The following is a 26,234-nucleotide window of genomic DNA, read 5'->3' as shown; positions in this document are numbered from 1 at the left end:
CTGTGTGACTCCCTGGCTGCCCACCAAGAGCAAGAATTTCTCTAACATCTAGAAGGACGTGGAGGTGGGGTGCGCGGGGGCGGGGCGCAACAGCTGGAGGGGCAGCAAATGGGTCCTACCTGAAACTTGATCATCACCAGGCCCTGCAAAGTCCTGGTTATACAGATGCCACCTGGCTTCTCTTCTGTTTTGAAAACTGAAAATTCTCTGGCTGATGTACCAGGGTCATCCTGGTCGCACTCCGCGGTACTGGAGTGGATGAAGTGCCCCACAGACACTCCTTCCAGCAGTGTCCTTCCACGCCATTCTGGCTCCGGTGTCTGCACGTAGTGCCGTCATAGAGTGCCTTCCTCCTCCTTAGGTCGCCAGTTTACTGCACCTCTCTCGTTTCCAAAGTTTTACCCCCTGGGGCATGCACCCCGCCCGCATTTCTGGAGGTTCCGGCGGCTCCGGGTCACTGTGGGAACCTCCGGGTGTGTTAAGAGGCACTGCCGGTCCCCAAGGTCCGAGCATCTTTGGGGCCATTCGCCAAGCCCCTGCCCCAGCGCTCCCGGCGACGCGCCGCAGTGCCCCCTCCGCCGCCAGGGGCCGCCCGGAAGCGGGGCTCCTCGAGCGCGGGGCGGGGAAAGGGGCGGGGCGGGGCGCGGCGGTACCTGGGCCGCCGAGGATCCGGGGGTGGGCTCTCCGGGGACAGCCGGCGGCCCCCCCAGATCCGCATCGCCAGCCGCCGGGAAGCTCGGGGATCCGGGCGTAGAAGCTGCGCTGTCACATGGGCGGCGGCGACGGGGCCGCATTTAAGCGGCCGGGGGACGGCGCCCGCCTCCAGCGCGTCCTCGGGCTTGGCTCCCGCCGGGCGCCCCGCTCTCTGCCCGCCGGGGGCCCCGCGCCGCGCCGCACCGCGCCGCCCCCGCCGGGCCATGCGAGCGCGGGCCCCGCCGCGATGAGCTCGCACATCGCCAAAAGCGAGTCCAAGACGTCGCTGCTGAAGGCGGCTGCGGCGAGCGGGGGCAGCCGGGTTCCCCGCCACGGCCCTGCCCGGGAGCCAGGGCTGCCTGGCCGCCGGCTGCCCGGCGCCGGCCCCGGCACGCCGCCGCCGTCCGGGGACCCCAGTTCGCGGAGGCCCCTGTGCCGGCCGGTGCCGCGAGAGGAGGGCGCGCAGGGGAGCAGGCGCGGGCTCCCCCAGGCGCACTGTAGGCCCCGGGAGGCTCTGCCGGCCGCGGCGTCCCGACCTTCGCCGCCGTCGCCGCTGCCGCCGGCCCGCGGGCGGGATGGGGAGGAACGGGGGCTGTCCCCGGCGCTCGGCCTCCGGGGCTCGCTGCGAGCCCCGGGTCGTGGGGACTCCGCTCCAGCCGCCGCGTCCGAGGCAGACCCGTTCCTCCACCAGCTGCGCCCCATGCTCAGCTCCGCCTTCGGCCAGGTAAGGGCCGCGCCTCCCGCCCGCGCTCCCGGGCAAGGCGCTCGGGACCCTGCGCGGCTGCGCGCCCACAGCCCTCCTCCCGCTGCCCGCGGCCCCCGGTCACGCTCCCGGTAGTCCTTCCGCAGCCCTGCCCCCTGGCCGGCACTCCTCCTCCCCCCGGTGCCTGATTCAGCACCCTGTGCGCTGTCCACGCTCCGGGCCTCGCCGCCCTCCGCCTGCCAGAATAGGCCAGTCCTGGAAGGGAACGACCGCCGCAAACCGTCTGGAGATTTGCAGGGGTCAGCAGGGGCGCTCCGAGCAGGTGGCGCCAAATCCACTCCTCTGGTCTCCAGCCAAGACTGTCAGTGAGCGACCCAAAGGAGCAAGGGGTTTGGAGTCGGGAGCTCAAGAATGGCTACCTCGGGGCACACAGCCTTGCTTGGGGATGGGGGACGCTGGTCACGGGCTGTGGTGGCCCCAGAGACCTGGGAAAAGTTAGGAGAGCTAGGTGGAGACTCAAAAATATGCGAAAAGTGTCTGGGTAGGCACGGAGGGGCTACACAGAGCTATGGCTCAAATCGGAACTTCAGGGGTGTTTTAGGGAGGTTGTCACTCCAGGGATGCCACTAGGATGGCGGTTGGGCGGTTGTCAGGTCGTAGGACGTGGAATAACACGCTAGCCTGAGTCGATGTGCGTTCTAGGGTCAGAAAGGTCGCTAAGGGGTCACCAGTGGCTACTCTCGTTTCCTCTAGGCCTTTCTCTCCAGGGTCCTGGGCAGCTGAGCATCTGTCCTCTAATCCAGGTCTCCAGTCTGGGGTGCGCTGCTGGGGAGAGAGGTTCGCGGAAAAGAACCTGTGAACTCCCGAGCAAAGCCAGGGTTGCCTCTGAGTTCTGAGTTCATAATTAATTCAAACTCACTGGCACAGCGTTGAGACCGTTCTGCGGCAGCCGCGGAGGGGAGTAATGCAGAGGTCTGATGGCAGAGTTTGCGGGGTGTGTGGAGGAAGAGAGGGCCCTGAGTGGTTCTGTGCTGGGCTGTAGTGTAGAGAAGCCGTTTCAAGCTCCTGGCTCGCCATGCGGGATCGGAATTCCAAGGAGGCCGTGTGTGTGTTCTGCCTCAGATCTGCACATTCCTTTTCAAAATACTACTCCGTGGCGGCTGAGGCCGGTGGGGGTCTGACATGAAGGAGCTGCACGTGGATTCGGGTTGCGCGGGGCTGCTGTGTGGTGTGATAGGGCAGCAATGTGTGGCTTTGTTCCTGTGGGGAGCCCTCGTTAGCCGAGTTAGCTGGAAGCAGTTCTTCAGAGGAGAGATTTGGAGGCAGAGCTTTGAGAGTGTTGAGCGCAGCGACGTGTTGAGGTGGAAGTTCACTGCAGTGGCTTCTGTATTAGGAGGTGTGGGGTGTTCGGGCAGTGGTCTGTGGAGCGGGTCTGGGTCGTGGAATCGGTGACATCTGGTCATACATGTATCAGATATTTGGGGGCATCTACTTTGCCCGGGCATTTGTGGGGCACGAGGGAGAGACCAGTGGACACGACAGCCAGGCTTCTGGCTGTTCCAGAGCTTACGATCTAGCAGTTTGAAAGGGTGGGTCCCTGGCCCAGAATCACTCACTTTCTGGTTATTCATTTTGCTGCGAATATGACTTCGTTCCTAGAAAAAGAGCCTCTTCTTTTTCCAGTCTTAACAGAATTTGCCTGCATGGGCCCTTTGTGAGCTCAGAGCATTTCAGCTACCTGCTTTTCTTCCTCCTTCTACTTTCTTAGTCATTATTGAAGACTATTCTCCAGCCCAGTGTTCTGAAATGTCACCAGGGTCACCTGAGTCAGGAAGAGCTGGAAGGTCCTATCAAATATTTACCACCTCCCTCTGGAAGCACTTGACTATGGAGCTGCAGACTTTTTCTGTAAAGCTCAGCACGTTCAGTTTGGGCTTCCTGCTGACAGCTCTAATGCATCTGCTTGAACAGCAGCGGCAATGACAACAGAACCCAGCCCGGGACTTTTGGGTCAGAGTCTCCAGTCTCTTTTTCGCATGTCTCCCAAGCTCTGGTTTTTTTTTTTTTTTTTTTTTTAACCTTAAGTGAATCGCTTAACCTCATTAAGCCTCTGTTTCTTTATCTGCAAAATAGGGAAGATCATAGTACCTCACTGGGTTCGGGGGAATTAAATGGGACATGGAGATATGTACAGATTTTGGCCAGTGCATGGTCCAGAGCAAGGGCTCCATTGATATTAGTTATTATTATTATTGTTGTTGTTGTTGTTGTTGCTGATTAACTACCAAGTGCTGTCCAGGACCTTCTTCCTTCCATTTGTAGTAGAGTCAGGGAGAGCCAGGGCTCAAAGTAACACTGAAGGGACCGAGATAGACTCCCATGTTAGGGGGAACAGGAATTAAGATTCTTTCAGTGACCTCCCAGAGCATCCTTACTGCCTGCAGGCAAATGGTGTGGTTTTGAGTCGAAGCCATAGAATGGTAGCTTGAGAGAAAGTAGAGCTGTAAATTCCAATCCCAGCTCTGTCACTTCCCATTGCTGTGATCTTGGGCCTGTTCTCCTCTCTCTCTTTCTCTGGTCTGGGTTTGTTCATCCAGAAATGAGATTGACAAAAACTACCTTGCAGAGCTATTAAAGAGGGTCACACAAGATTAAGGATGTCAAATGGACTGGCCCCAGTATGTTCTGGAAAAAAAGGGTAGCCTTCATTAATGTTACTGTTAATAAAGTAACTGTCTGAATGTGGGCCTGTGTAAGGTACTTTGAAAGCTGTCTCTGAGCAAGGTGAGAAAGGCCATTAAAGGTAGGAGCTGAATGACAAGGGACCTTCCCTAGTACCCTTTTGTGGCCAGCTAAGGACATGCCACCCAGTGGCCTAGAGAGATGTGATATTAGACATTAACTCAGAATAGGCATGATTTGGGGCAACTCTTGGCATTGGGTCTTGTAAAACTATTTTAAGAACAGTTTTTCTGCTCCTTACTCTAAGCTGGGGAAGAAACACCCCTTGTAGAGGAGGCAGATGTGTATAAAACCCACATCTCTGTCCCATCCTTCCCCTTTTTCTAGCTCTAGTGACATCTCTTCTGATTTGAATAGACTAGCCCAATTCCCAAACTGCTTTGCACATAACAAGGTCACAGTATCTAATGGGCAAATGACCATTATCTCCAGCCTCAGGTCTGCAGAGATTTCTTAGTTCCTGTAGCTTAGAGGGCTGTGTACCTTATTCACTCCGACCCTGCAAAGTCTCTCCCTACTTGGGCAAGAAGCCCCTATTGCTTTTCCCCTGGGGCCTGGGGAAAGGGAAAGAGAAGGTCAGCTTGTGGTTGATATCAATCCTGTGGAGTCCTCCCAGACAGCTGCGTTTGCCTTTAGCTGTTTGGGGGAAGCAGCATGAGTGCTTGAGACCTCAGTCAAGAGCTCACTGAACAATTGCCCAAGTATCTTCTCAGCCACCTGTGAAGGTTGGCATTATCATCCCCGATTTTAAAGGTGAGGAAACAGTCTCAAGAGAGGGGAAATGGCTTGTCCAAAGGCCACACAGTAAGTAAATGGCAGGACTGTGATCTCTAAAGAACTGGTTGGGTGGGAAGTCACATAAGGGTGTTTCCTATTTGTCAGAAGCATCCACAAAGCACCTCTCAGGTTACGACCCAGCTTTCCCTGAGTGTGTTCACCCTGGGCTGTCATCCAAATTTGAATGCTGGTGATAGAACCGATTAGGGCTGGAGGCCAGCCTCCCTCCTAATCAGGAATAATCAGCAATGGGTTTATCCTTCTCAACCCCCTGATCCTATTATTCCATTCCAGAACTCCAAGTGTAGGCTTCCGGAAGCCCAGGGGCTGCTGCCCCAGTGAAGAGGGACGGGAATGTGGGGCTTTGTGATGTGCTTTGCTCCTTAGAGAAGCCCCTATTGTTCAGCCCTTTCAAAAACTTTCTGCTAAAGGTCAAGCCAGCTGCTCCCTCTAGATTCCAGTTATGCCTCCTGTCACTCGGGACCACCACGGCCTGCCCTGCCCTGCCCCAAATAGCTTAAGTGAAACTCTGAGTTTGAATCCCTGAGTCCCTTGCTGCCTTCAGCCTCAAGCTAGGGTCAACATCCTTCCCTCTAAGGAAGGATGGGATTTATTCAGAGTGCACGACTTTTCCACGGGTGCCTGGTTTTGCTGTCTTCTGTCTCCTGCTTCCAAGGACAGGCATATTCCAAGGTCGGCAGGCGGGTGCTGTGCTCGGGCTGGCCTGCAGGGGGCAGGAGTCACCAGGTCTGACTGAGTGGGTGTTCTGCTGAGTATGGAGAGGCGGGCACAGCTGGCCCTTTAAGACCAACGTTGGGCAGGCGAAGGGGCACCTTCTAGGTGCCCGGCACTGTGCCAAGCCCTTTGCCTGTATTATCTCACTGACTCCTCACAACAGCCCTCGGAGGGAAGGGTTATTAGTGTACCCATTTTATAAAGAAACTGAGGCTCAGAGAGATTTACAAGTTCTCAAGGTCATAGAGTTTGCTAGGCAGCAGGGCAAGATTTGAACCCAGGTATGTCTGCCCCTGCATTCCAAGCTCTTAGTATCCTTGTCCATGGCCCTCAACACTGGCTGCAGATCAGAATAACCTGGAGCACTAACCACCACCAATGTCCAGAGCTCACCTGCACCTATTAAATCAGAATCATCTGCATCTAGCGTTGAGAATCTTCACTTGATACTGCGCTGCCTTTCCATATATCTGCCCAGGTAGTTAATATGAATTGGGTTTGTACCTGGAACCTAACTGGATTTCCCTCTGGGGTCCCTGGTGAGCCCCAGCTTGTCAAGAGTCTGCAGATGGTTGGTTTCCTAGGCTTGATCTCCAAGTCTTTCCTGATCCCCCCCCAAGACTAAGTGAGATTCCTTTGTCTCACATTCTCAGTGGTTTCGCGTTTCCTTCCCCCTTCATAGCATTTACCGGAAACGTGATTAAATAAGTGCATTCATAGCTCTTTAATAGCTCTTGCCCGCCTGCTAGAATGTAAGCTCCCTGAAAGCAGGGACCATGCTTATCTTGTTCCCCACAGCATTCCCAGAGCCAGGCACAGTGCCTGGCACATAAACACTGGACAAATGATACTTCTTTCTTCCATTTTAAGAATTACTCATTGAGTACCTATCACGCGCCGGGTACTTGTCCACATCCGTTTTATAAGCAAGATAAGGGGAAACCCCCTTTTCCAGGCAAGGGAACAGAAGCTCTGGAATATGAGAAGTCAGAAGCTGGCGACAGAGCCAGGATTCAAGCCTGCAGTCCCTTCTCATGCACCTGAGTCTCATGACCCTGACCCCGGCCCTGCAGAGAGCCTGGTTCATGCTCTTGTGGAGGAACGCATCTTTGGAGAAGGCACTTATGTTAGCTGCTCACTCTTCGGTTTCATCTCCCGGGTGTCTCTCCTGCCCTTTGGGCGTCAGCACCTCCCCAGGCTCCTCCCTCTGTCCTCAGGGGCTGCCCCTCCTTCTCGTACCTCCTCTGGAGGTTTGGTCCACACAAGGCTGCTGAGTAACTCCCCTAATTAAACCATTGCAACGTCAGCAGCAGCACGGACGTCAAGAGCTCTCCAGGGACTTTCTCCCCCGGCTCCCCGGGAGCGAGCGAGCCTGTGGCACCTTCTGGGCAGCACCCCACCCACTACCTTAATGGAACTTCTGACCGGCCACTGAAGCTTGACAAAAAGTCCCCGAGAAAGCAGCCTCTCTGGACTGAAAACCCTTCAGCGCGGCGTGGAAGGGTTGTTGCATCAGGGGCGGGGAGAGTTCGGCTTCCCATCCCCTCCCTGGCGCCCCCTGCTGGGAAAAGCTGGCTGCCGGGAAACAGGGACACTTCGACTCTTGGGTCATCCAGCTCCTGCCCTAGATCTTGAATGTGACATCTGAGGCTTGAGATGAGTTCTCATCAAACCTGGAACCCAGAGGGACAAGGAAGAGCCACTTACCTAAAAAGTTCCAGTCGTGGGACCTTGAAGACCACTTTGCAAAGGGCGGCCCCTCTGCCCTGCACCCCAAGGAAGCCTTGAAAGATCCTCGCTCAGGATTAGGCAAAGGATTGTTCGAGGGTTGGCAGCCCTCCATCACACCCTCTGCGTCAGCACTGCCTCCATCATGCCCCCCCACCCCCGCAGTCTCTTGGTTTCTCTTGGGTTGGAGAGACCCCACGTAGCAAAGGGAGCGGAAGGATCTGCTTGCTGCTGATGGCTCAGCCTGTGCTTCTAGCCCCGGAGCTTCATCCCATTTCAATGACGAAGCAAGTGTGAAAAATGGAGCGTGATGGGGACGTCACACGATATTCCAGGTCCTCAACTGGAACTGCCTGCTCTCAATCCAGCTGCGATCACCAGGGGGCAATTAAGATGTGTGTCTGTCCCTCGGTGCTTGCGTGTGCGTGTTTGTGCGCAGATGTGTGTGTGTGTGTGTGAATGCACACACAGGACTGGGAGCTGGGAGGCAACCTGGCTTTGGTGGCCCAAACTAGCCTGCTTCCCCTTCTAGGTCTGCTGGCCTAATTCCCAGCTGCAGCTGCCATTCTGGGCCCCCCTCCCTGAAGCAATCTCCCTGCAGATTTGGCAGCGGGAGAGGAGGGGCTGAGGGAAGGGAAATGAACCGGAGAGAGGACTGAGCTCTAATCTGATGTAGATGATCCGGCAACCTTCCCCAGCTTGCTGCCCTCTGCCATCAGCTCCCCGGGCGATTTTCTCTGTGCCCTGCACTCTCCCCTCCTGCCTTCATCTCCTTAAGAAAGTGTCCAGAAAGTTAAACCCAGACACACAAACACACACACAATCAACCAAAAAAAAAAAAAAATCAGAGAGCCAGAGCAGGCAGACGAGTAAGAGAGCACGCGCGCAAGAGAGAGGGCTCAGAACGGGCCAGGAGGAAGAGCTGCGCGGGCAGAGGGAGGCTGGGGTTGGCTGTGACAGGGACTAAGATCTCTTAGTCCCCAGGAGCCTCCTTCATGGACCTGGGGATCCTGAGAGGGGCTGCCTCAGCTTAGGATGGGCAACTGTGTCAAGTCTCCACTGAGAAATCTCTCAAGGAAGGTATGTTTCTGGAATTCTCAATACCTGGGGCAGGGGAAGGGGGCCTCTTGCCATCTGTCTGAGAGTTGGGGATGGAGGGGTTGGGCATCTGAAGTTTGCTACCCTTTCCATGGGTTCTGTCGAAAGCTGCTTCCCTGTTCCCACCTCCAGATTCCCTCTGATGCCTGTTTTCAGTGTCTCGGGCTCTGAGCTGAAGTTGGGACTTACAGCTGCATGGGGGTGGGGGGGCTGTGTTTGGGAATTAGCACAAGATTTAGAAAAGAAATCAGGTAGTTACTGGGCCATAACATGACAAGCCCAGGTCCATAGAATGTGAGTGGACAGATCCCCTTGGGGCTGCTGGATCCGAAGAAGGTTGAGCTGGGCTTTGTGACCCTGCCACTACTGAGGTAGGGCTTCCCAGCTTGGTGGGGGGGGGGGGGCTCATTCATCTCTTTGAGAGTCTCTGGCCCTCTCTCTGGTGGTCTCTAAGCCTTCCGACTTGTGGGTTTTGAAGTAGATCCCATTGCTACTGGGGTATGCCCTGCTACCCTCAATAATTCCTGAATCCGCTCAGAGAATCTCAACTAGGACCAGGCTGGTTCAGGGCCCGGGATTGTTTTTACTGAGAAATAGGATATTGAGCAAAGGTGTCTATAAGTCGCTTTTTGTCATGGATTTATTGCTTATACACCAGGATAATATCCTTTTGCAAGAATTCCTTTTGGAAAGCAAATCACCACCTCCAAAACACTTTTTTTATGCAAAGCTGGGCTTACATCTATGGGGTTTTGCTTCAGGCAGGCTCTGCCTGTGTTTCTAGCCCTCTGTAGTCAAGCTGGAGAAGAAACTCGTAGATATTATTTAAAGGAAGAAGGAATGATAGGGATGTTTTCCTCCAGTTCTGTCATTTTCCAGTCAAGGAACTTGATTACCACTGGGGTGAAGTGACTTACCCAAGGTCTCAGGTTAACTAATGGCATCTCTGTCCCTAACCCTGTACTACCTCCTCGGTCGGTTCGATAGTCTTCTTAATTTAGGACATTCCGGGCTTTTCTGTTCATCATCTTCCTATTTAGCTAAGCTGCTCACATCAAATTCCCTTTAATCCTCACTGGTCCCTTGGATCCTTCCGAGGGTTGACTCTTCCTTCTGTGTGTAAAGCCCACATCATCTGTCATCTTAGGGAAGTCTTTGGCACCAGAGGTGGGCTCCACGCTGTTGTAGAGAAGCGGAAACTGACCTGAATTAGTCTAGAGGACCACAGGGTGAAAGATTTCCCCTGGAGTTCTGTCCAGAGCTTAAAAAGGTGAACTTTAACAACAAGCATTGTCCCTCTGCCCCACCCCACCCATCTCCCCCCCACTACACTGCAGAGTGCTTAAGAGACCCACTTCTCAAACCTTTTCTTTCCAGCCATGTGACTTTGGGCAAGTTACTTAACCTCTCTGGGCCTCAGTTCCCCCGTCCACCAGGTGGGAATACTAATATTTACCTCCTAAGGTGATCGTTAGAAGCGAATAAAGTGCTGTGCACACTGCCCGGAACGGAGTCCTCAATAAATGGCAGCTCATATTACCATCATCATGATCCTAATTTTTCCACTCTGGGTGTTCGGAGAAGGCGGGGTGGAGGGAAGAAGGAAAATAGGAGAGGTTTTGTTTGAGTCCGCGGAATAAGGTAAAAGACAATAAAACGCATTGCATTCAATTTCATGTTCTTTTGTAATAGTAATAATTGCTTTCTTCTGAATAGCTACAACATATCCAGCGTCTGTGATCTCATTTGCTCTTTTCCACCAAGTAGTTCTCTTGGCTGTTTTATAGAGAAAGGAACTGGACTTAAGAGCTTTCCTAAGGTCACACAGCCCAGTGGATGCAGAGTTGAGAGTTTTGAAACGTCGGTCCACGTGAATCCATAGCTGGTATTTTATTTGTATTTTTGCCTCCATGAGAGGCTGCCTCTCTCTTCCCTTCTGGCGGAAGTGTTATTCACAGATTCCCGTGTCGGACCTTACAGGTCATCCGGACTCCCACTCGCTGCAACGATTCCCTCTCCCACCTCGCCAAGCCCTGACTCATTTAACCGCTCCTGAATACCTTCCAGGAGAGAGAGTTCTGACCTGCCTTCTCTTGGCCAGCTTGGGTTGTTAGAAAGCTGTTGGGTCGTGAGGCCAGCTGACCCCTCTTGTTGCCATGCTACACTTGGGAGATGGCCCCGTGGTGCCAGGAGACATTGTCAGCCTGTGGACCGCTGCCCACTTGGCTTCCTGAGTGTGGCGGCCGTGGAGCCGGGGCCGGGGAGAGGTGGCCTGCTCCGGGCTCTGTGCAGGGCAGGACCAGGCTGTCAGGTGCCATCACTGGCCGGGGAAGAACAGCAGCCTCCCGGGGCAACTTGGTGCCAGGCGGTATTATGATCAAGACATGCAGTGGAAAATCCCCAGCCACCACTGGTGCCTCCTTCGTGGGGACACGTTCTTCTCCATCCCTTCTCAGCTCTTCCCCGACGGGCACATATTCTCCCACTTGCTCTGGAGCCAGAAGTAAATGCTTTCTGGCTCCCAGCATCTCTTATGCTGCATGTCTACCATGGGCACCCCCGGCATCCCCGTCATTGTCATCCCCACGGCAGCTCCATGTCTTGGGCTCTTACTGTGCTCCAGGTGCTAGTTTATTTCTCCGCTGGGCAGAGATGGCAACTAGAGCACAGAGAGGTGAAGTCACCTGCCCGAGGTCACACAGCAAGCAAGAATTTGTCCCCAAACTGTTGGAGCCCAAAGCCAGGCACTGAATCACCTCTCAGAGTTCTTTGCTGCCTGCTGCCTCCACCCTCCGGGCTTGTGCTCACTCTGAGCCAAGTGTGCAAGACTCAGCCAGAAACGAAAAGGCTGATTCTCTACACACATCTCGGGAGATTGTTTCTTGGGGTCCAGCCACTCTACTCCCGGGCTTCCTCTGAGCCAGCCTCCCGGTTGGGAAGGTCTCTCTGGTTCTGCCCTCGCTCTAGCCTGGGTCCTGGAAGCCTGTGTGAGTATGGCCGAGGCTCCGAACTCTTTTGGACATCAAACCAGAATGGCCCTTGGCCTCTCTGACATCTCTCAAGTTCTGAGACAACCAAAGACGCACCCTTATTGCATTCACTGGACTTGGGCCTTGCACTGAGGACCTTCACCCAGGGTCTGAACTAGGATACTGCTCCTCCCTCTCTAGGCCTGAGAGGCTTAGGAAGTTGGAGGGGAGTCTAGTCTGTAGCCCCAGAGTGTGGGGCTCTGGGGGGAGAAGAGGCAGGAGAGGAGAGGGAGGATGAGGTAAGCCGGGGGGAACTAGTTCTGCTTCTCATCTTGGGAGGACAGGCTGCCCCCTAGGTCACAGGATCTTCTCCTCTGCATGACCTTCTGTCAGCTGGAGGAACCTGGCAGCAAGTGGGGGTGGGGGCAGCAGGATAGAAGGGTAGGGCCTGCAGCTCTGGGGTCCCGGGACAAAGACAGCCCTCCGAGTATTAGCTGCTCTGTTTCTCCTTGGGAAGGTTGGCCTCCAAATCCTCGCACGGAGCGGAGGCATCCAAGCTCAGGACTGAAGGCAGAGCACCCTGTCCTGGATCCTGGGGGGCCCTGGGCATCCTGTGGAGGCCAGAATGGAGTAGAATGTTGGGTCTGGATGCTGCTATTGTCCTAAGGGGACGGTCTGTGGACAGTTCTGACTTTTTATAGCTGCATGGGAACCAGCAGGGAGGAGGAGGGGAGGGCCAGGGCCTGGGAGCACAGCTATATTCGGTAAGCAGAGAGGGCCCCTGCCTCAGCCTCTAGAGGTCGGGCAAACTGGGCGGGGAGCCAGAGACAGACAGGAGGGGGAAGAAAGAGAGCTGCTGGGGGCAGAGAGTGTCTAGTCTTGAGGCTGCAAACTGGGAAGAATCTGACCCACAGATGGGCTTTGTCTGGCCCAGCCAGTGCTTTAAGTCAGAAGGAAACATTGGGCTGAGTTAAGTAAGGCTCTGCCCCTTCAGAGGCAGCCTACAGCCTCTGGGGAGGCGAAGAACAGCAGCCTCCCGGGGCAACTTGGTGCCAGGGGGTATTATGATCAAGACATGCAGTGGAAAATCCCCAGCCACCACTGGTGCCTCCTTCGTGGGGACATGTTCTTCTCCATCCCTTCTCAGGTCTTCATCCCTTCTCAGGTCTTCCATTTTGCCCTAGGCCTCCCTCTTCTCCCACCTGCTTGTTTCTGTTAGCGAGGCCCCTGTGTTTGCACCTGCCATTCCAGCAGCCCACCTGAGCCTGCTCTGCATGGTTCCAGCTCTGACTGTCCTCACTGCCTTCCAGTGGGGTCCAGTGGGGGCAGGGCCACAAATCCGTTTGGGAGCATCTTGGGCAAGGATAGTACTCATTAGTCTCTGAGTGAGCACTTCCCATTGGTTGGAGCCGAAGCCCTGCCCCGCCCCTTCTCTCTGTAAGCTTCCACATGCACGTGAGTGTGTGATTCTCTGCGTGTGTATGTGTCGTGAGCATGTGTGTGCACATGTCCCACACAGTGGGTGTCACCCCCAGATCTCCCTGGAGCGGCCGTGACAGTCAAGGATCAGAGACTCCATCTGTTGAACCAATTTGACTCCTGCCTCCCATGCATCCTGAACCCTGCTGTTTGACTCTCAAGGGTCTCCTCTTGGGGCGAGCCCCTTCTAGGACCCGGAGCCAGGCTGAGGCCAGGAGGGCCCGTGGGGCAGGGAGGTGACACCGTGCCTCTCTTTTGTATTTGCTTGGTGCTGGCTGAAGATGCGCCGGGAGGAGAAGAGCAGCTACACGGTGGTGCAGATGAGCCAGGAGGGGCCGGCAGCCAGCGGCGAGCTCCCGGGACCGCTCCTGATGCTGGCCCAGAACTGCGCCGTCATGCACAACCTGCTGGGCCCCGCCTGCATTTTCCTGCGCAAGGGCTTCGCCGAGAACAGGCAGCCTGTACGTAAGTTGGCCCCAGTGGAGCCGCACTCGACTTGGCTTCAGAGGGCATGAGGAGGTACTGGGAAGAAGAGGGGCTCTGTCCGCAGCAACCCGTGTCCCCTGATGGATATACCCCAAACCCTCAACTTGTGAATCTGACCCCCCCCCCCAAATTTCCCACCCACGGCTGCAAAGCTCTGGTGTGTCCACATGCACCAGCAAGAAGTAACAATAGCAGCTAACGTTTTTTGTTTGCTTGCTTGCTTGTTTTTTTGCACACATACTCTGTGTGAGGCTCTGTGCTAAGTCCTTTGGTGCATCGCCTCATGTAAGGCTCAGAGCAACTCTGAGAGGTAAGTCCTATTATCACCCCCATTTTACAGATGAGGAAACTGATTTGGAGAGGTAAACATACTCAAGATAACAGCTAGGGGGTGGTAGAGGTCGGCTTCAAACCCAGGGAGTCTGACTCAAAGGCTTCCTGTTGTCCTAACGGCAGCGCTGAATACACAGGCCTGTCCGGGGGAACTTCCTCCAGTGGTGGAAATATTCTACGATCCGTGCTGCCCGATACAGTAGCCACCAGCCACACATGGCTACTGAGCACTTGAAACGTGGCTAGGGCAACTGTTAATTTCATTGGCTTCCGATTCCAATTTAAATATCCACACGCGCGGCTCTTATGTCCGGGCAGATATCTGAACAGTCACAGGGAGGAGGGTAATAATGATGATGTTACAGACACAAACATTTGCAGGTTCCACTTACTGAATGCCACATGCTAAACACTTTACATATCTCGTCTCACGGGATGCTCGCAAAGGCCCCGTAACATGGGTACTGGTATTAACCTATTTTACAGATGAGGAGACTGTGGCTCAGAGAGCTGATGTGACCTGCCCAAGGCCCCATGGCTAGGAAGTAGCAGATCGGGCTTTGCACTTGAGTTTGTCTGACTCTAGAGGCCGAGCTCTTCTCCCAGACCGCATGTGTTGAGGAGAAAGGAGTGTGCATGTGCTGTCTTCCCATCTGACCCCTGGGGATGGTGCTCATGGTTTCCCTGTCACATTGGTGGGCATCCCCTGCTCTACTACGCATACCCCCACTGCTCCGCAAGGGGAGTGTGTGATCCAACAGTCGGCCGCCCGGACTCCGCCAGACCAGCTCTGCCAGAGGCACACGGAGCAGGGGTACCTGGCTTTCCTGCTCCCTGGCTCCGGCTATGCAAGAAGGGGAGGGTGCTGCAGTGGGGGTCAGCAGCACCCTGTTCCTCTCCAATCGTGCAGAGTTGCGTCCTGGAGAAGTGGGATGCTGCTTGAGGCTTGAAGGGTGGGAAAGGACTCATGTCTGAATGACTTGTCCTAGGGTGTGTGCACGCATACACTTGCCTACTTGCTCACTTCACTTGCTGGGGGTACAGGGCATTGCAAAAATCATCCTTTTTGGCCACCCAAGATGTTGCTCTGCAGCCCCTTTCTTTTCTTTTTTTTCCCCTAATTTTATTTATTTGTCAGAGAGAGAGCACAAGCAGGGAGAGAGGCAGGCAGAAGGAGAAGCGGGCTCCCCGCTGAGCAAGAAGCCCAATGCAGGACTTGATTCCAGGACCTTGGGATCATGACCCGAGCTGAAGGCAGACGCTTAACCGACTGAGCCACTCAGGCATCCCTCAGCAGCCCCTTTCTAGAAGATTCTCAGAGTTCCCGGAGCTGGCGTCTCTTGCCCTGGGGCCAGTTTCCAGTGGATGGGCAGAAGCTGTCTCTTGCCTGCCCTGACCCTGTTGGCTAGAACAGCCTGCGTGCACAGCTGAGACGCCTCATGCTTGCTGGGGCCCGCCTGTGTGTGTTCATGAGAGGTGTGCCCACACCCGGCGTGCGCTTCCTTAGGGCAGGCACACCCTGCCCCACATTCTTCCTGCCCAAAGTCAGAGAGCTGTGACATGTGGGGAGGCTGAGCCCTGCATGCCAGTTTGGGAGCCTACTGAATAGGTCCAGCTGGGCATCCATTTCGTGCTGATCTGTCCGCCTCCGGGGAAGGCCTGGAGTGACTGGCACCTCACGGGCCAGAGCCCACCCTGTGCGTCCTCTGGGCCTGCTCTTTGGAGACTTCTCTGCCATCTGTTCAGATGCCCTAGACCCAGGGCTTCCTTGAGTCCCCAAGGAGACCTGGGCACGGCTCGAAGCTGGAGATGTGTGCTTTGGACCCTGGCAGCAGCCCCTGGCACTGGCAGCCCCCAGGGTCCTATGCTGTGTCCCATGACGGGGCAAGGTATAGGATGGGGGTCAAGTTGGAGAAGGTGGGCCATGCCCAAGAAGCAGGGCACAGCCCTAAATCTGCCTCCACGCCCGTGGCTCCTCCTCCTCCCCTTCCTCCCTCTCAGGCAGCCTGTCTAGTCCTGGCTTTCTGTCCCTCTAGCCCTTCTCCCGTTGCCTTGCAGACTTCTTCTCTGTTGTGACCCACAACAACCTGCCCACCCCACTTTATTTACAGGTTTTTGCCTCCAGACCAACTCTGTTCCCTGACACAATTCTTGTGTCTGGAATGGGGACACAGATGGGGCTCTGGGGTCCCTGGGCATCTCCTGTGTCTATGGGGGATGTGGGGCTGAACTTTTTTCCCTCAAAGACATGGTCCAGGCACTCTCCCCACCCGGTGCTTCCTGTCCCTTGGATGGTCCCCAGGTTGGGCATTTTGTGACTTCTAGGCCCCTCGCAGCTGCTAATAGGACATGTTCTTTTATTTCAGGACAGATCGCTGCGGCCAGAGGAGATTGAAGGTAAGACCCAGCCCCTTAGGTGAAAGGGTTGCTCAGCTGTCCAGGAAGGTGAGGGAAGGGAGATTGCTGGGAAGAGAGGAAGAGACATCTTGGCCTCCTGGGGACGTGGCCTGGTATAGGGCTGGGCATCCTCTGTGGGGCCAGGGGTCAGAGGAGTGCAGTCCTGGCAGCTCCGGGGCCTGGCTTTCCCAGCTGGTGGGCGGGTGCTCAGGCCGCCTCTGCCCAGAGGCTTTGCGGGTCCCATTTTTTGTCTTTTCTTCAGCCATGCCCACTTTTATTCTTTTCCTCAGAGCTCCGAGAGGCCTTCCGAGAATTTGACAAGGACAAGGATGGCTACATCAACTGTCGGGACCTGGGCAACTGCATGCGTACCATGGGCTACATGCCCACCGAGATGGAGCTCATTGAGCTGTCCCAGCAGATCAACATGAACCGTGAGTCCCTCCACTGTGCACCTCCTTCCCTTCCGGGCCCCACCATCGTGGTCCTCTGCGGTCACACAGGCCCGGTCTCAGTTCTGGGGCCATCTCTTCCAGGCTCTGTGACCTGGGGCAAATGACTTAGCCTCTCTGAGCCTGTTTTCTCAGGGGGAAACTGTAAAATGAGAGAAGCACAGGAAGTCCATGAGGGAATATCTGCGAAACAGCCCCGGGCCTGGCACACAGGGATTATTGAACAGAAGGAAGCTATTACTCCTATGTTATTCTCTGTCTTAGTTCGGGTTGTCCCAGAAGCAGACCCCGAGACAAGTATTTGAGTGCAAGCAGTTTATGTGAAGGTGAAGGGAAGCGTCAGGAGGGAGTAGAGAGGTGAGACCACAAAGAGACACAGCCCACAGAGTCACGGTGAACTCTCAAGCCAGCTAGCACCACGAGTGCTGAGAGTCTCATTCTGCTAGGCGGCTCCAGGAGTTTGTGCAGTGTGCCCACCTTGAGCCCTCCCCAGTGTTTCTTTCTTCCATCCGTATCTGCCTCTGTCCACCTCCTGACTGGTTCCCTCAGCCTAACCCTGGCCACCCCCCTGAGCCATTCCTTGACAGACCAACTGTCCATAGTCACCTCTCTGTCCTCATTTGGCCTTTGGTTGTACCCTGGACCTGGCACTAGATAGGTCAAGGAGGGGTTCACAGTGCCTTCCTTTGCTTAATTAGAGATGGGGAGTGCTTGGATGGATGACCTAGCCCTTTCCTCTGTCTCCAGTGGGTGGCCATGTGGATTTTGATGACTTCGTAGAGCTAATGGGACCTAAACTCCTGGCAGAAACAGCAGATATGATCGGAGTGAAGGAACTGCGAGATGCTTTCCGAGAGGTGAGTAATGGGCACTGGACAGGCAGGGGTAGGGGGGTTGTTAGAGTTCCAACCCCGGGACGGTTACTTGAAGAGAAATCCGAGCCCTGGATCACATACCAGGGGAAGGAGCTTGGACAGAGAAGGGTCTTTGGGGAAGGGGGAGATAGTGAGGCTAGAAAAGGAGCCCAAACTTGGGATCTGCTTCTACATTCCCCATGTTGTAGCTACTCCTCTCTCCTCTTTGCCCTCTCCAGTTTGACACCAATGGTGATGGGGAGATAAGCACCAGTGAGCTACGAGAGGCCATGAGGAAACTCCTGGGTCATCAGGTGGGACACCGAGACATAGAGGAAATTATCCGAGATGTGGACCTCAATGGGGATGGACGAGTAGACTTTGAAGGTAGGTGGGGTTTGAATGTGGAAGAGAAGCGAAGGCAGTAGTGACGATCCATGGAGACTTCCAACTGTGTATCCATCATGATTCCAACTTTCCATGCTCCTACCCTTCCATTCTCTTACCCCTCCATCCATGCACTCCTGTAATCCACCTTCCTATTCATTCCTACCCCCATCCATCCGTCAGTCCATCTTGCCATCTGTTCATTTGCCCATCTTTTCATGTGTCCAGGTGTCTATCCACTCATCCATCTCTGAATAATTATCCATACTACCATTTATTCTTGCACTTATATAACTATCTATGCGTCTGTTCGTTCTTCTGTACATTCATCTATGTATCCACTTACCCATGTACATCTGTCTATCCATACAGCTATACTGTTTTTTTTTAAAGGATTGTTTTTTGTTCGTTTTTTTTTTTTTTTAAGATTTTATTTATTTGAGAGAGAGAGACAGATCATGAACAAGGGGCAGGGGTAGAGGGAGAAGCAGGCTCCCCGCTGAGTAGGGAACCCAATGCAGGACTTGATCCCAGGACCCTGAGATCATGACCTGAGCTGAAGGCAGAGGCTTAACTGACTGAGCCACCCAGGCATCCCATACATCTATACTTCTGTGCCTCTGTTCATACATTCATGTATTTCCATCTTCCTATATCTCTGCCCACACTTCCATTGATCTATCTGTTTGTAGAGTCATTTCCCCATCTTTGTCCATCTTCTCATCGATTGATCCATCCATCCATCCATCCATCCATCCATCCATCCATTCTTGTGTCTACTGACCCCATCCATCTCTACCCATTTATCTGTCCATCTGCTCCTGCTTCCATCCATGCTAGATATTTTCAGAGCACCCCATTCATCAGTCTGACACTCAGGGCCCCTGAGATCGGACCACGGCTCACCTGCCCAGTTGCAGCTCCACCTGTCCCTTTACTCACCCTCTGCCTTAAAGCCATACTCTGGTACTTGTGGCCCATGATCCTGCCAAGCTCTCGTTTGAATGCACTGTTCTTTTGGTCAGGATGCCTTTTATTCTGCTCTTCACCTGGACTAAATTCTCTTCACCCTTCAAGACCCAGCAGTGGGGCCACTCCCTCTGGCACTTCCTCGCTGGTTGCAGGCTGAATTCCTCTTTCCCGGGCTTTTACAGCATCCCAGGCTCGCCCTCGTTCTTCACACTGTCCCTCGAGTGCTAGCTGTGTCTCCTCCTGACGGAACTTTTGGAGAAGAACATTTTCTTTATCTCTGTATTTCCTCATAATTCAGCACCTGGCACATAGCTAATGCTCAGTAAAAGTGTTTTTTTTTTTGAACGAATCAGTAATAATTCCAATAGTTATCATTTATTGTACATGTATTACATACCAGTGTACTAAGTACACTTACACATATTGTCCCATTTTATTCTCACAACAACCCTCTGGATTGCACTATTATTGCCTCATGATACAGATGAGGACACTGAGGCTCATGTGAGAAGTCATATGACTTGCTTGAGATCGCCTCCCTATTAAGATGCAGCGCTGGATCATACTCCACGTCTGGAATCTCAACCACTACATACATTACACTGCGTGATACCATTCAGGACAACTATGGGATACAGGGCAAAAATATAGTAAAACATTGACTCTGAACTCCAGGAACTTGCATTCTAAGCAGAAAGACAAGACAAACATGTGCCAGAATGTGAGTGTATCCAGAACCCAAAGGTTGGGAAGTCTTTTCTGGGGAGCAGGTAGAATCCAGGTTTGAAGAGAGTGTGGCTACATGGAAAGATGGCTTTGCTGCCACCAGATTTGAAAATTTCAGGTCGTCCTGTGTCCTGGCAGTGCCCCCCCTACCCCCACAGACAACGGCCCTTCCCTACAAGCCCAGCATCCCCCATTTATTCTTCTAGCATGTATCGTACTCCTACTGTATGTCGAGATTGCCTTGAGGAACCCAAGACCAGCAAGGAGAACAGAAGCCAACAGTATAATCCATGCTGTTTTGGGGGGGATACAGCAAGCTGTGGGGTACAGAGGGGGCATCTGTGCCAAGCTGGAGGGGGGATTAAGGAAGGCTTCCTGGAGGAGGCTCTAAATAAGTAAAGCCCTAAGGGATGAGTAGGAACTGCCAGGTGAAAAAGAAGGAAGGGGTATTTACCCAAATGAATTGAAACTTATGACCACACAGAAACCTGCACTCGGATGTTTATAGCAGCTTTATTTACAATTACCAAAACCTGAAAGTAACCAAGACGTCCTTCAGTTGGTGAGTGGATAAACTGTGACAATGGAGTATTATTCACACTAAAAAGAAACGAGCTATCAAACCATGAAAAGACAGGGAGAAATCTTAAGTGCATATCGCTAAGTGAAAGAAGCCAATCTGAAAAGGCTACATAGTGTGTGATTCCAACTGTGTGACATTCTTGAAAAGACAAAACTATGGAGATGGTAAAAAGATCAGGGGTTGCCAGGGGTTTAGGGGGAGGGAGGGATGAACAGGTGGAGCACAGAGGATTTTTAGGGCCGTGAGACCGTTCTGTATGACACCGTAGTGGTGGATACACGTCCTTGCACATTTACCCCAACCTATAGAATGGACAGCACCGAGGGTGAACCTGAATGTTACTGTGGCCTCTGGGTGATAATCACACATCCATGTAGGTTCATCGATTGTAACAAACGTCCCACTCTGGTGCGGGACGTTGATGGTGGGGGAGGCTGTGCAGGTGTGGGGCAGGGTGTAAATGGGAACTCTGTACTGGCTGCATAATTTTGCCGTGAACCTAAAACTGCTCCAAATAATCAAGTCTAGTTCAAAGGAAAAGGAGAGAGAGGGGACAGGTTGCAGGCAAGCTGAGAGGTGGAGGGAGGGTGAGTGTGCCCGCTGCCCTGAGAGGGAGATCCGGGCGGTTGGAGCTCAGGGAGGGTGAGCCGTGAGAGAGAGACGTCAGCTGGGGCCACAGCAGGGAGAGCCTCGGGGCCAGCGACAGGATATTGGACATTTTCCCACGGGGAGCCCTGAGAGGTTTCAGAGGGGTCAGCCATGTAGATGAAACAGCCCCCCCTCCCCCGCCAGCTGCTGTGCACAAGATGGATTGGAAGAGGCCCGATGGCAGTGGGGGGGCCTCGGATCCGAGGGAGATTTGGAGGCGGCGGCCTGAGCTGGGCCTGACTGTGCTGTTTTCTCCCCACCCCGTCCCGTGCCCTCGCAGAGTTTGTCCGGATGATGTCCCGCTGAGGCCGCCAGGGCCCCTCCAGGACTGCCAAGCTCCCGGGCGGGAGAAGAGGAGCCCGAGTGCGCCTCACCCCGCCGCAGCCGCCGAGAGCCCAGGATGGACTGGCGGACGGGGCCTGCCTGCACCCCGGGGAGGTGCCCACCCCGGACCCCCACCCCTCTGCACTGTGAAAGACTCACAACTCCTGCAACTGGAAAGGGGGGGCGCCCGCCGCCGCCGAGGCCACCGTGCCAAGCCGGCAGAGGTGACGCCGGGCGCCAAGTGCCACGGACCCAGCCGCTGCTGGCGGGGTGGGCCAGGGAGCCCGCCGGCAGCCCCCACACAGCATGTCCGCCCCAGGGCAAAGCCTCTCGCCGCCCTCCTTCGCTCTGTGCCCGTCCCAGCTCGCCACAGCCCTGTTCTCTCGGAACCAATAAACGTATTTCCCAGGCAAGGGCAGCTGTGGGGGTCTTTTGCTTCTTGGGCCCGGTCAGATGACGTGCGTTTCCCGAGTACCGACTGCACGCCCGGAGCTGGCCCAACAGTCCTGCGTTCAGCATGCGTTTATTGAGCACCGTTAGGGACCCACTGTCATCTCAGAAGCCAGCATCTTGTACCTCTAACTGGAGGGGAACCTGGGGGAGATAGTGATCTGGCTGGGTACCCAGCTGCCCCAAACAAAGTCAGGCTCTGTAAGAAAAGGAGAATAGGTACTGGGTGAGCATCCAGCAGGGTCTGCCCACTTCCTCTCTTCCTGGAGCTTCCAGCCTGGCGGGAAGACAGACATGAAGTACTTCAGTACGCCGGGGTTACAAATCGTGATGCTTTTATGCACAAAAAATGCAGGGACCTGTGGTAGGCTCTAATAAGGAGGCCTGGCGTCCTCTGGGGAGGTCAGCAGAGGCCTTCCTGAGGAAGCGATGACAAGGTGTTTGCCACGGAGGAAATCCCAGGGTGTGTGTAAAACAGATGTCCAAACAGCTGCCCCCCACTCAGCAGAGTGGGCAGTGGGAGAGTAGAGTGCTTAGGCCCTGGGTTTACTTGCTCTGTGACTTTGGGCCAGTCGTGTCCCCTCTCTGAGCCCCATATGTAGTAGGGGAATAATAAAGGCTAATAAAATCCCCTCCGAGGGCCGCCATTCACATAACAGCTGCGCAAGGCACTGTTAAACAGGACCCGTTTGTAATCACTGTAACTAAGTTCCGTAGGTGAAGGGTTGAAGGAGTCTAACGGAGATGTTAGTGGGTAGAAGTTGCCCTGAATCTTTGACAGGGTTAGTGTGAAATCAGACAGGTGTGTGGGACAGACCCGTGTACTTCGAGCCTGTGGTTCTCAAGCTGTGGCGTGTGAGAATCACCTGGAGACTTTGTTAAACCAGAGATCTGGGCCCCCCTCTAGTGATTCCGATTCAGGGTTTGGAGTGGGGTCCGTGAACGTGCATCTCTAACAAGCTCCCAGGGGGGGTCCTTGCTGCCAGTCGAGGACCATACTTTGGCTTTTAAAAGCCTCAACAAATCAAGAGCACCTGTGACATGAGAGAAATGAATAGTTTTGCCAGAGAATATGAATTTCACCAAAGCATTGAATTCCACAGCCACGGTTATAGAAGTAGGCGGTGGATTTTGGCGGAACTAAAGGCTCGTCCCCAGGAAAGGGCACTGAAGTGAGTCCTTCTAACTGCTGGGCCACAATTTGACTGACACTGCTGTAAGTCCCAGACACGTGGGAGGCAGGTGTGCTCCCAGGCAGCAGGGTGGGGGTGGGGGGAGGCTGTGGGCCAAAGGCTGGAAGTGGGGGCTGGGTGGAGAGATCCCTGCCCTCATGCGCAGCAGCCGCAGGATCCTTGTTCTCACACTTGGCAGGGAATGTGGGAAGGACTGAGGGCCCCCGGCCAGAGGCCTGGGTAATCCCCGTGTCCCTGAGGCTGGGGAGGAGGGGGGGGGGTTGTTGCTGGGAGTTCTAAATTCACTCTCGTAATCCAATTCCGAGACTAAGCCCTTGGCTCCGCGCCCCGCAAGGCAGGCCTGCAGCTCTGCTTGCTCCTCTGTTGGGTTGGCTCGGCCCGGAGCCCTCCGATCTACATGGTTTCAGAAATGTGATGGCCTTGGGGGGCCAGAGGAGCAGTTCATAGAAAGAGGGCTTCTGTGGGTATGAAGAAGGGATGAGCCCCAGGCGGCATCACAGGGATAGGGTGGAGTTAGGGTGTCAGCTAGGACACTTCTTTCCCCAGTGTGGTGGCTTCCTAATTGCAGACACAGTGGCTATGATAAAGCAACTTGAAAATACAGGCAGGCCACTGTTCAGAGAAACCCTAGTGCTCAGGACAAGGGAAAGCCCAGGGGCCGGGCTTCTGCCTCCTCCAAGGCTGAAACACGAACTCCTCCTCTTGAACTTGGCTTATATTTAGTGGTTCCTAGTAAGATTGAAGAGAAGATTCTGCTATGTTCCAAGAACCAAGACTCATTTTTCTAGATGGATTCTATCCCAGGTGTGAATTTTTTTTTTTAAGATTTTATTTATTTGAGAGAGAGAGAGAGCAGGAGCAGGGGGAGAGGGAAAGGGAGAAGCAGACTCCCCACCAAGCAGGGAGGCCAACACGGGGCTGGATCCCAGGACCCTGGGATCAGGACCTGAGCCAAAGGCAGATGCTTAACCGACTGAGCCACCCAGGTGGGAATTCTTTCTGTGATCTGCACCACACAACTGCTTAACTACCCACCTCGGGGGGGTGGGGGAACTGGGTGTGTGTCATCTTAGAAGGGCTCTCATTGTCTGAAAGGTCCTTCGGTCCAAGCCTGGATTTGCCTCCATGTGATTCGTAAAGTCCAATTCATTCATTGGTGCATGCATGCATTGGACAGACATTTACTGTGCACCTACTGTATGCCAGGTCCGGGGCTAGGGTCCCTGTCTAGCAGGGAAAATGGTTAAGAAAACAAGCAGGTATAATGTAGTGGCATTGGTGCTGCTTACGAGGCTACTTACGAGGTTAGCCTAGGAGAAGTGAGGCTCTGTAAAAGGTAATCTGGCAGGGTGGGGATAGGGTGGGAGGGATAGATTTGCTAGGACCCGAAGGATCAGCCATGCTCAGTCAGAGGAGGTGAGGGGAAGAGTGTTTCTGGTTGAGGCAACAGCATGAGCAAAGGCCGAGCGGTAAGGGAGAGCCTGGGTCTCTTGGGAAATGACACAGAATTCCATCTGCCTGGTGAACTGGGCTGGAGGGAGAAGCAGACAGAGGTGATGCTCATCAGGGAGGCAGGGCCCCATCCACCGCAGCCCCTGGAGTGTGGAGAAGCTCAGGTGGGACCTCTGAAGGGCTGCCTTCAAGCGCCAGCCAGGCCCCGGCAGCAGAAACCGTGGTGCCTATAAAAGGCTTGCTTTTGGAGACAGATGTGTCCAGGGGGTGGAGCAAATCATAGAGCAGCTGAGGACACCGGGAAGCATCCCTATAGCAATGTGGTTAATGGCATGGGCTCTGATCAAAAGACAAAAGAAAAGAGACATTCCATGCCCCTGATGGAAGAATATGCCTCCCCCCTTGCTCCGCCTCCCTGGACCTTGCCAGAAGGATAGAACCTGAGTCTGAGCATGCCTCTAGATCCAGCGGGCAGTTGGCAGGAAATTCAGAGGACAGAGCAACATGCTGAGTTGTACTGTGCGTATTCCACCAGCAAAATCCAGGCTGGGAAAAGCCACAGGTCGAACAACTAAAGCTCTTCCATAAATAAATTACAAGAAAAAGAGAGGGATGGAGGGAGAACGTAGAGATTGAAAGAGACTTAAAAGGTACCAAATTTGGGCTGACTAACCAGCAATGACTAGGGATACACACTCGGTGAGAGAACTGCAGAGAAACACAGGGAATTCTTCCTAAAAAAAAAAAAAAAGAATTCTTCCTATAAAAATCCGAATTGCGGTTGATTTTAGAGAGAGGGCAGGAGGGGGCTGTGCCTAGGAGGGGCGCACAGACAGGGGCTCCTGGGGTTTCTGGCAAAGTTCTATTTCTTGACCTGTGTGCTGCTTACAAGGGTGTTTGCCCTATAACAATTCACAAGGTTATACATTTGTTCTGTGTGTTTTTCTGTTTGTCTTCTTTTGTCATAATAAGGCTAAAAGAAGTGTGAGCTCTGGAATCAGCCACCTGGGTTCAAATCCCTGCTCTGCCATTTATCAGCTGTGCCATCTTAGGTAAGTGATAAGACCCTCTGGGCCTCAGTTTCCTCATCTGTAAAATGGGGGTGATGTTAGAGGTTTATTTTGAGGATTAAGCAAGTTAGCATAACGGAAGCCCTTGGGACGGTAGCTAGCACCGGAAGCATTATAAAAGTTTTTGCTATTATTATTGTGTTGTTATTCCCCATTTCCCTACCCGTCTCTCCCATATGTCGTCATGCTTCCATGGTCCTGTCTCGAGGAAAGAGGAAAAGAGAGCCAGCTAGGGTATCCTGTAATGGCTGTGGTGGAGCCTCTCATCGACAGTGACGAGATACTCAGCTTAAACCTGGGATCTGGCTCTATGACCAGGGAGTGACTGTTTGTGCAGCATGGTCCTGCCAGGTGGCCCTGAGGCTGCTGACTGTGACTGTGGCATCAGCTGCAGGGCCAGAATATCCCTTCATCCCCTCTGGAGGTGCTCTGGTGATGCCCGTCTTTCTTAGAGGACAGAGGGGCTGAGTATCACGACTGAGGCACGGGCTTCAGTGATAACATGAACCTGCGTTGGAATCCCAGCTCTGCCACATGAAGGTGTTAAGGGATGGATGTGTTCAAGGAGTCCGTCTTCCTCTTCGAGCCTCATTATCTGTTATTAGTAATAGTGTCTGCCTGGTGCGGTGGTGGTAAAGTGATGATCCCTGCATGATGCTAAGTAGAGGACCTGGCTCAAGGCCCTCACAGTGCTGTTCTTTCTGCCTAGAATGCTTTGCCCTGCACTTCCTATAGCTGGATCCTTCTCATTTTGGGGGGGCTGTGCTTCAATATCCCCTTGACTTCCCTATTGAAGGAAGGTAGGAAGCCATGGCCACATCCCACTTATGCTAGTTAGAGATAGATGACATTCATGTCCTGACATACTATGTTTATTTTATTATATTTTTGGTTTTCTGCTTATTATGTGGCACCCCTTACCCCTCACGAGAACGGACGCTCCGTGTTGGCAGAGACCACCTGTGCCTTGCTCACTGCAGTAT

The 26,234-nt window shown here is 53.9% G+C and overlaps 1 protein-coding gene across 3 annotated transcripts; it reads left to right on the top strand.

Moving 5' to 3' along the window:
* The first annotated feature begins 769 nt into the window (after window positions 1-769).
* CABP1 (calcium binding protein 1) lies at window positions 770-21,068 on the top strand. Of its 3 annotated transcripts, XM_021703519.1 has the most exons (7): window positions 8,414-8,458; window positions 13,206-13,385; window positions 16,110-16,140; window positions 16,431-16,574; window positions 17,340-17,449; window positions 17,686-17,833; window positions 21,043-21,068. In XM_021703519.1, the coding sequence occupies exons 1-7, from the start codon at window positions 8,414-8,416 to the stop codon at window positions 21,066-21,068; spliced, it is 684 nt and encodes a 227-aa protein (XP_021559194.1). The 3 variants fall into 3 exon arrangements, with proteins under 3 accessions (XP_021559193.1, XP_021559194.1, XP_021559195.1); XM_021703518.1 differs by lacking the exons at window positions 8,414-8,458; window positions 13,206-13,385 and adding an exon at window positions 770-1,417; XM_021703520.1 differs by lacking the exon at window positions 13,206-13,385.
* The last annotated feature ends 5,166 nt before the right edge of the window (window positions 21,069-26,234 follow it).

The sequence above is a fragment of the Neomonachus schauinslandi genome, chromosome 14 (genome assembly GCF_002201575.2).
Source record: "Neomonachus schauinslandi chromosome 14, ASM220157v2, whole genome shotgun sequence".
Taxonomy (NCBI): domain Eukaryota; kingdom Metazoa; phylum Chordata; class Mammalia; order Carnivora; family Phocidae; genus Neomonachus; species Neomonachus schauinslandi.
This window is presented reverse-complemented; position numbering and strand designations above follow the sequence as displayed.

Coding starts and splice junctions, on each gene's coding strand:
- CABP1 (XM_021703518.1), top strand. CDS start 770: ATGGGCGGCGGCGACGGGGCCGCATTTAAGCGGCCGGGGGACGGCGCC. Junction 16,575..17,339: donor CCAGCAGATCAACATGAACC/GTGAGTCCCTCC, acceptor CTCTGTCTCCAG/TGGGTGGCCATGTGGATTTT. Junction 17,834..21,042: donor TGGACGAGTAGACTTTGAAG/GTAGGTGGGGTT, acceptor GTGCCCTCGCAG/AGTTTGTCCGGATGATGTCC.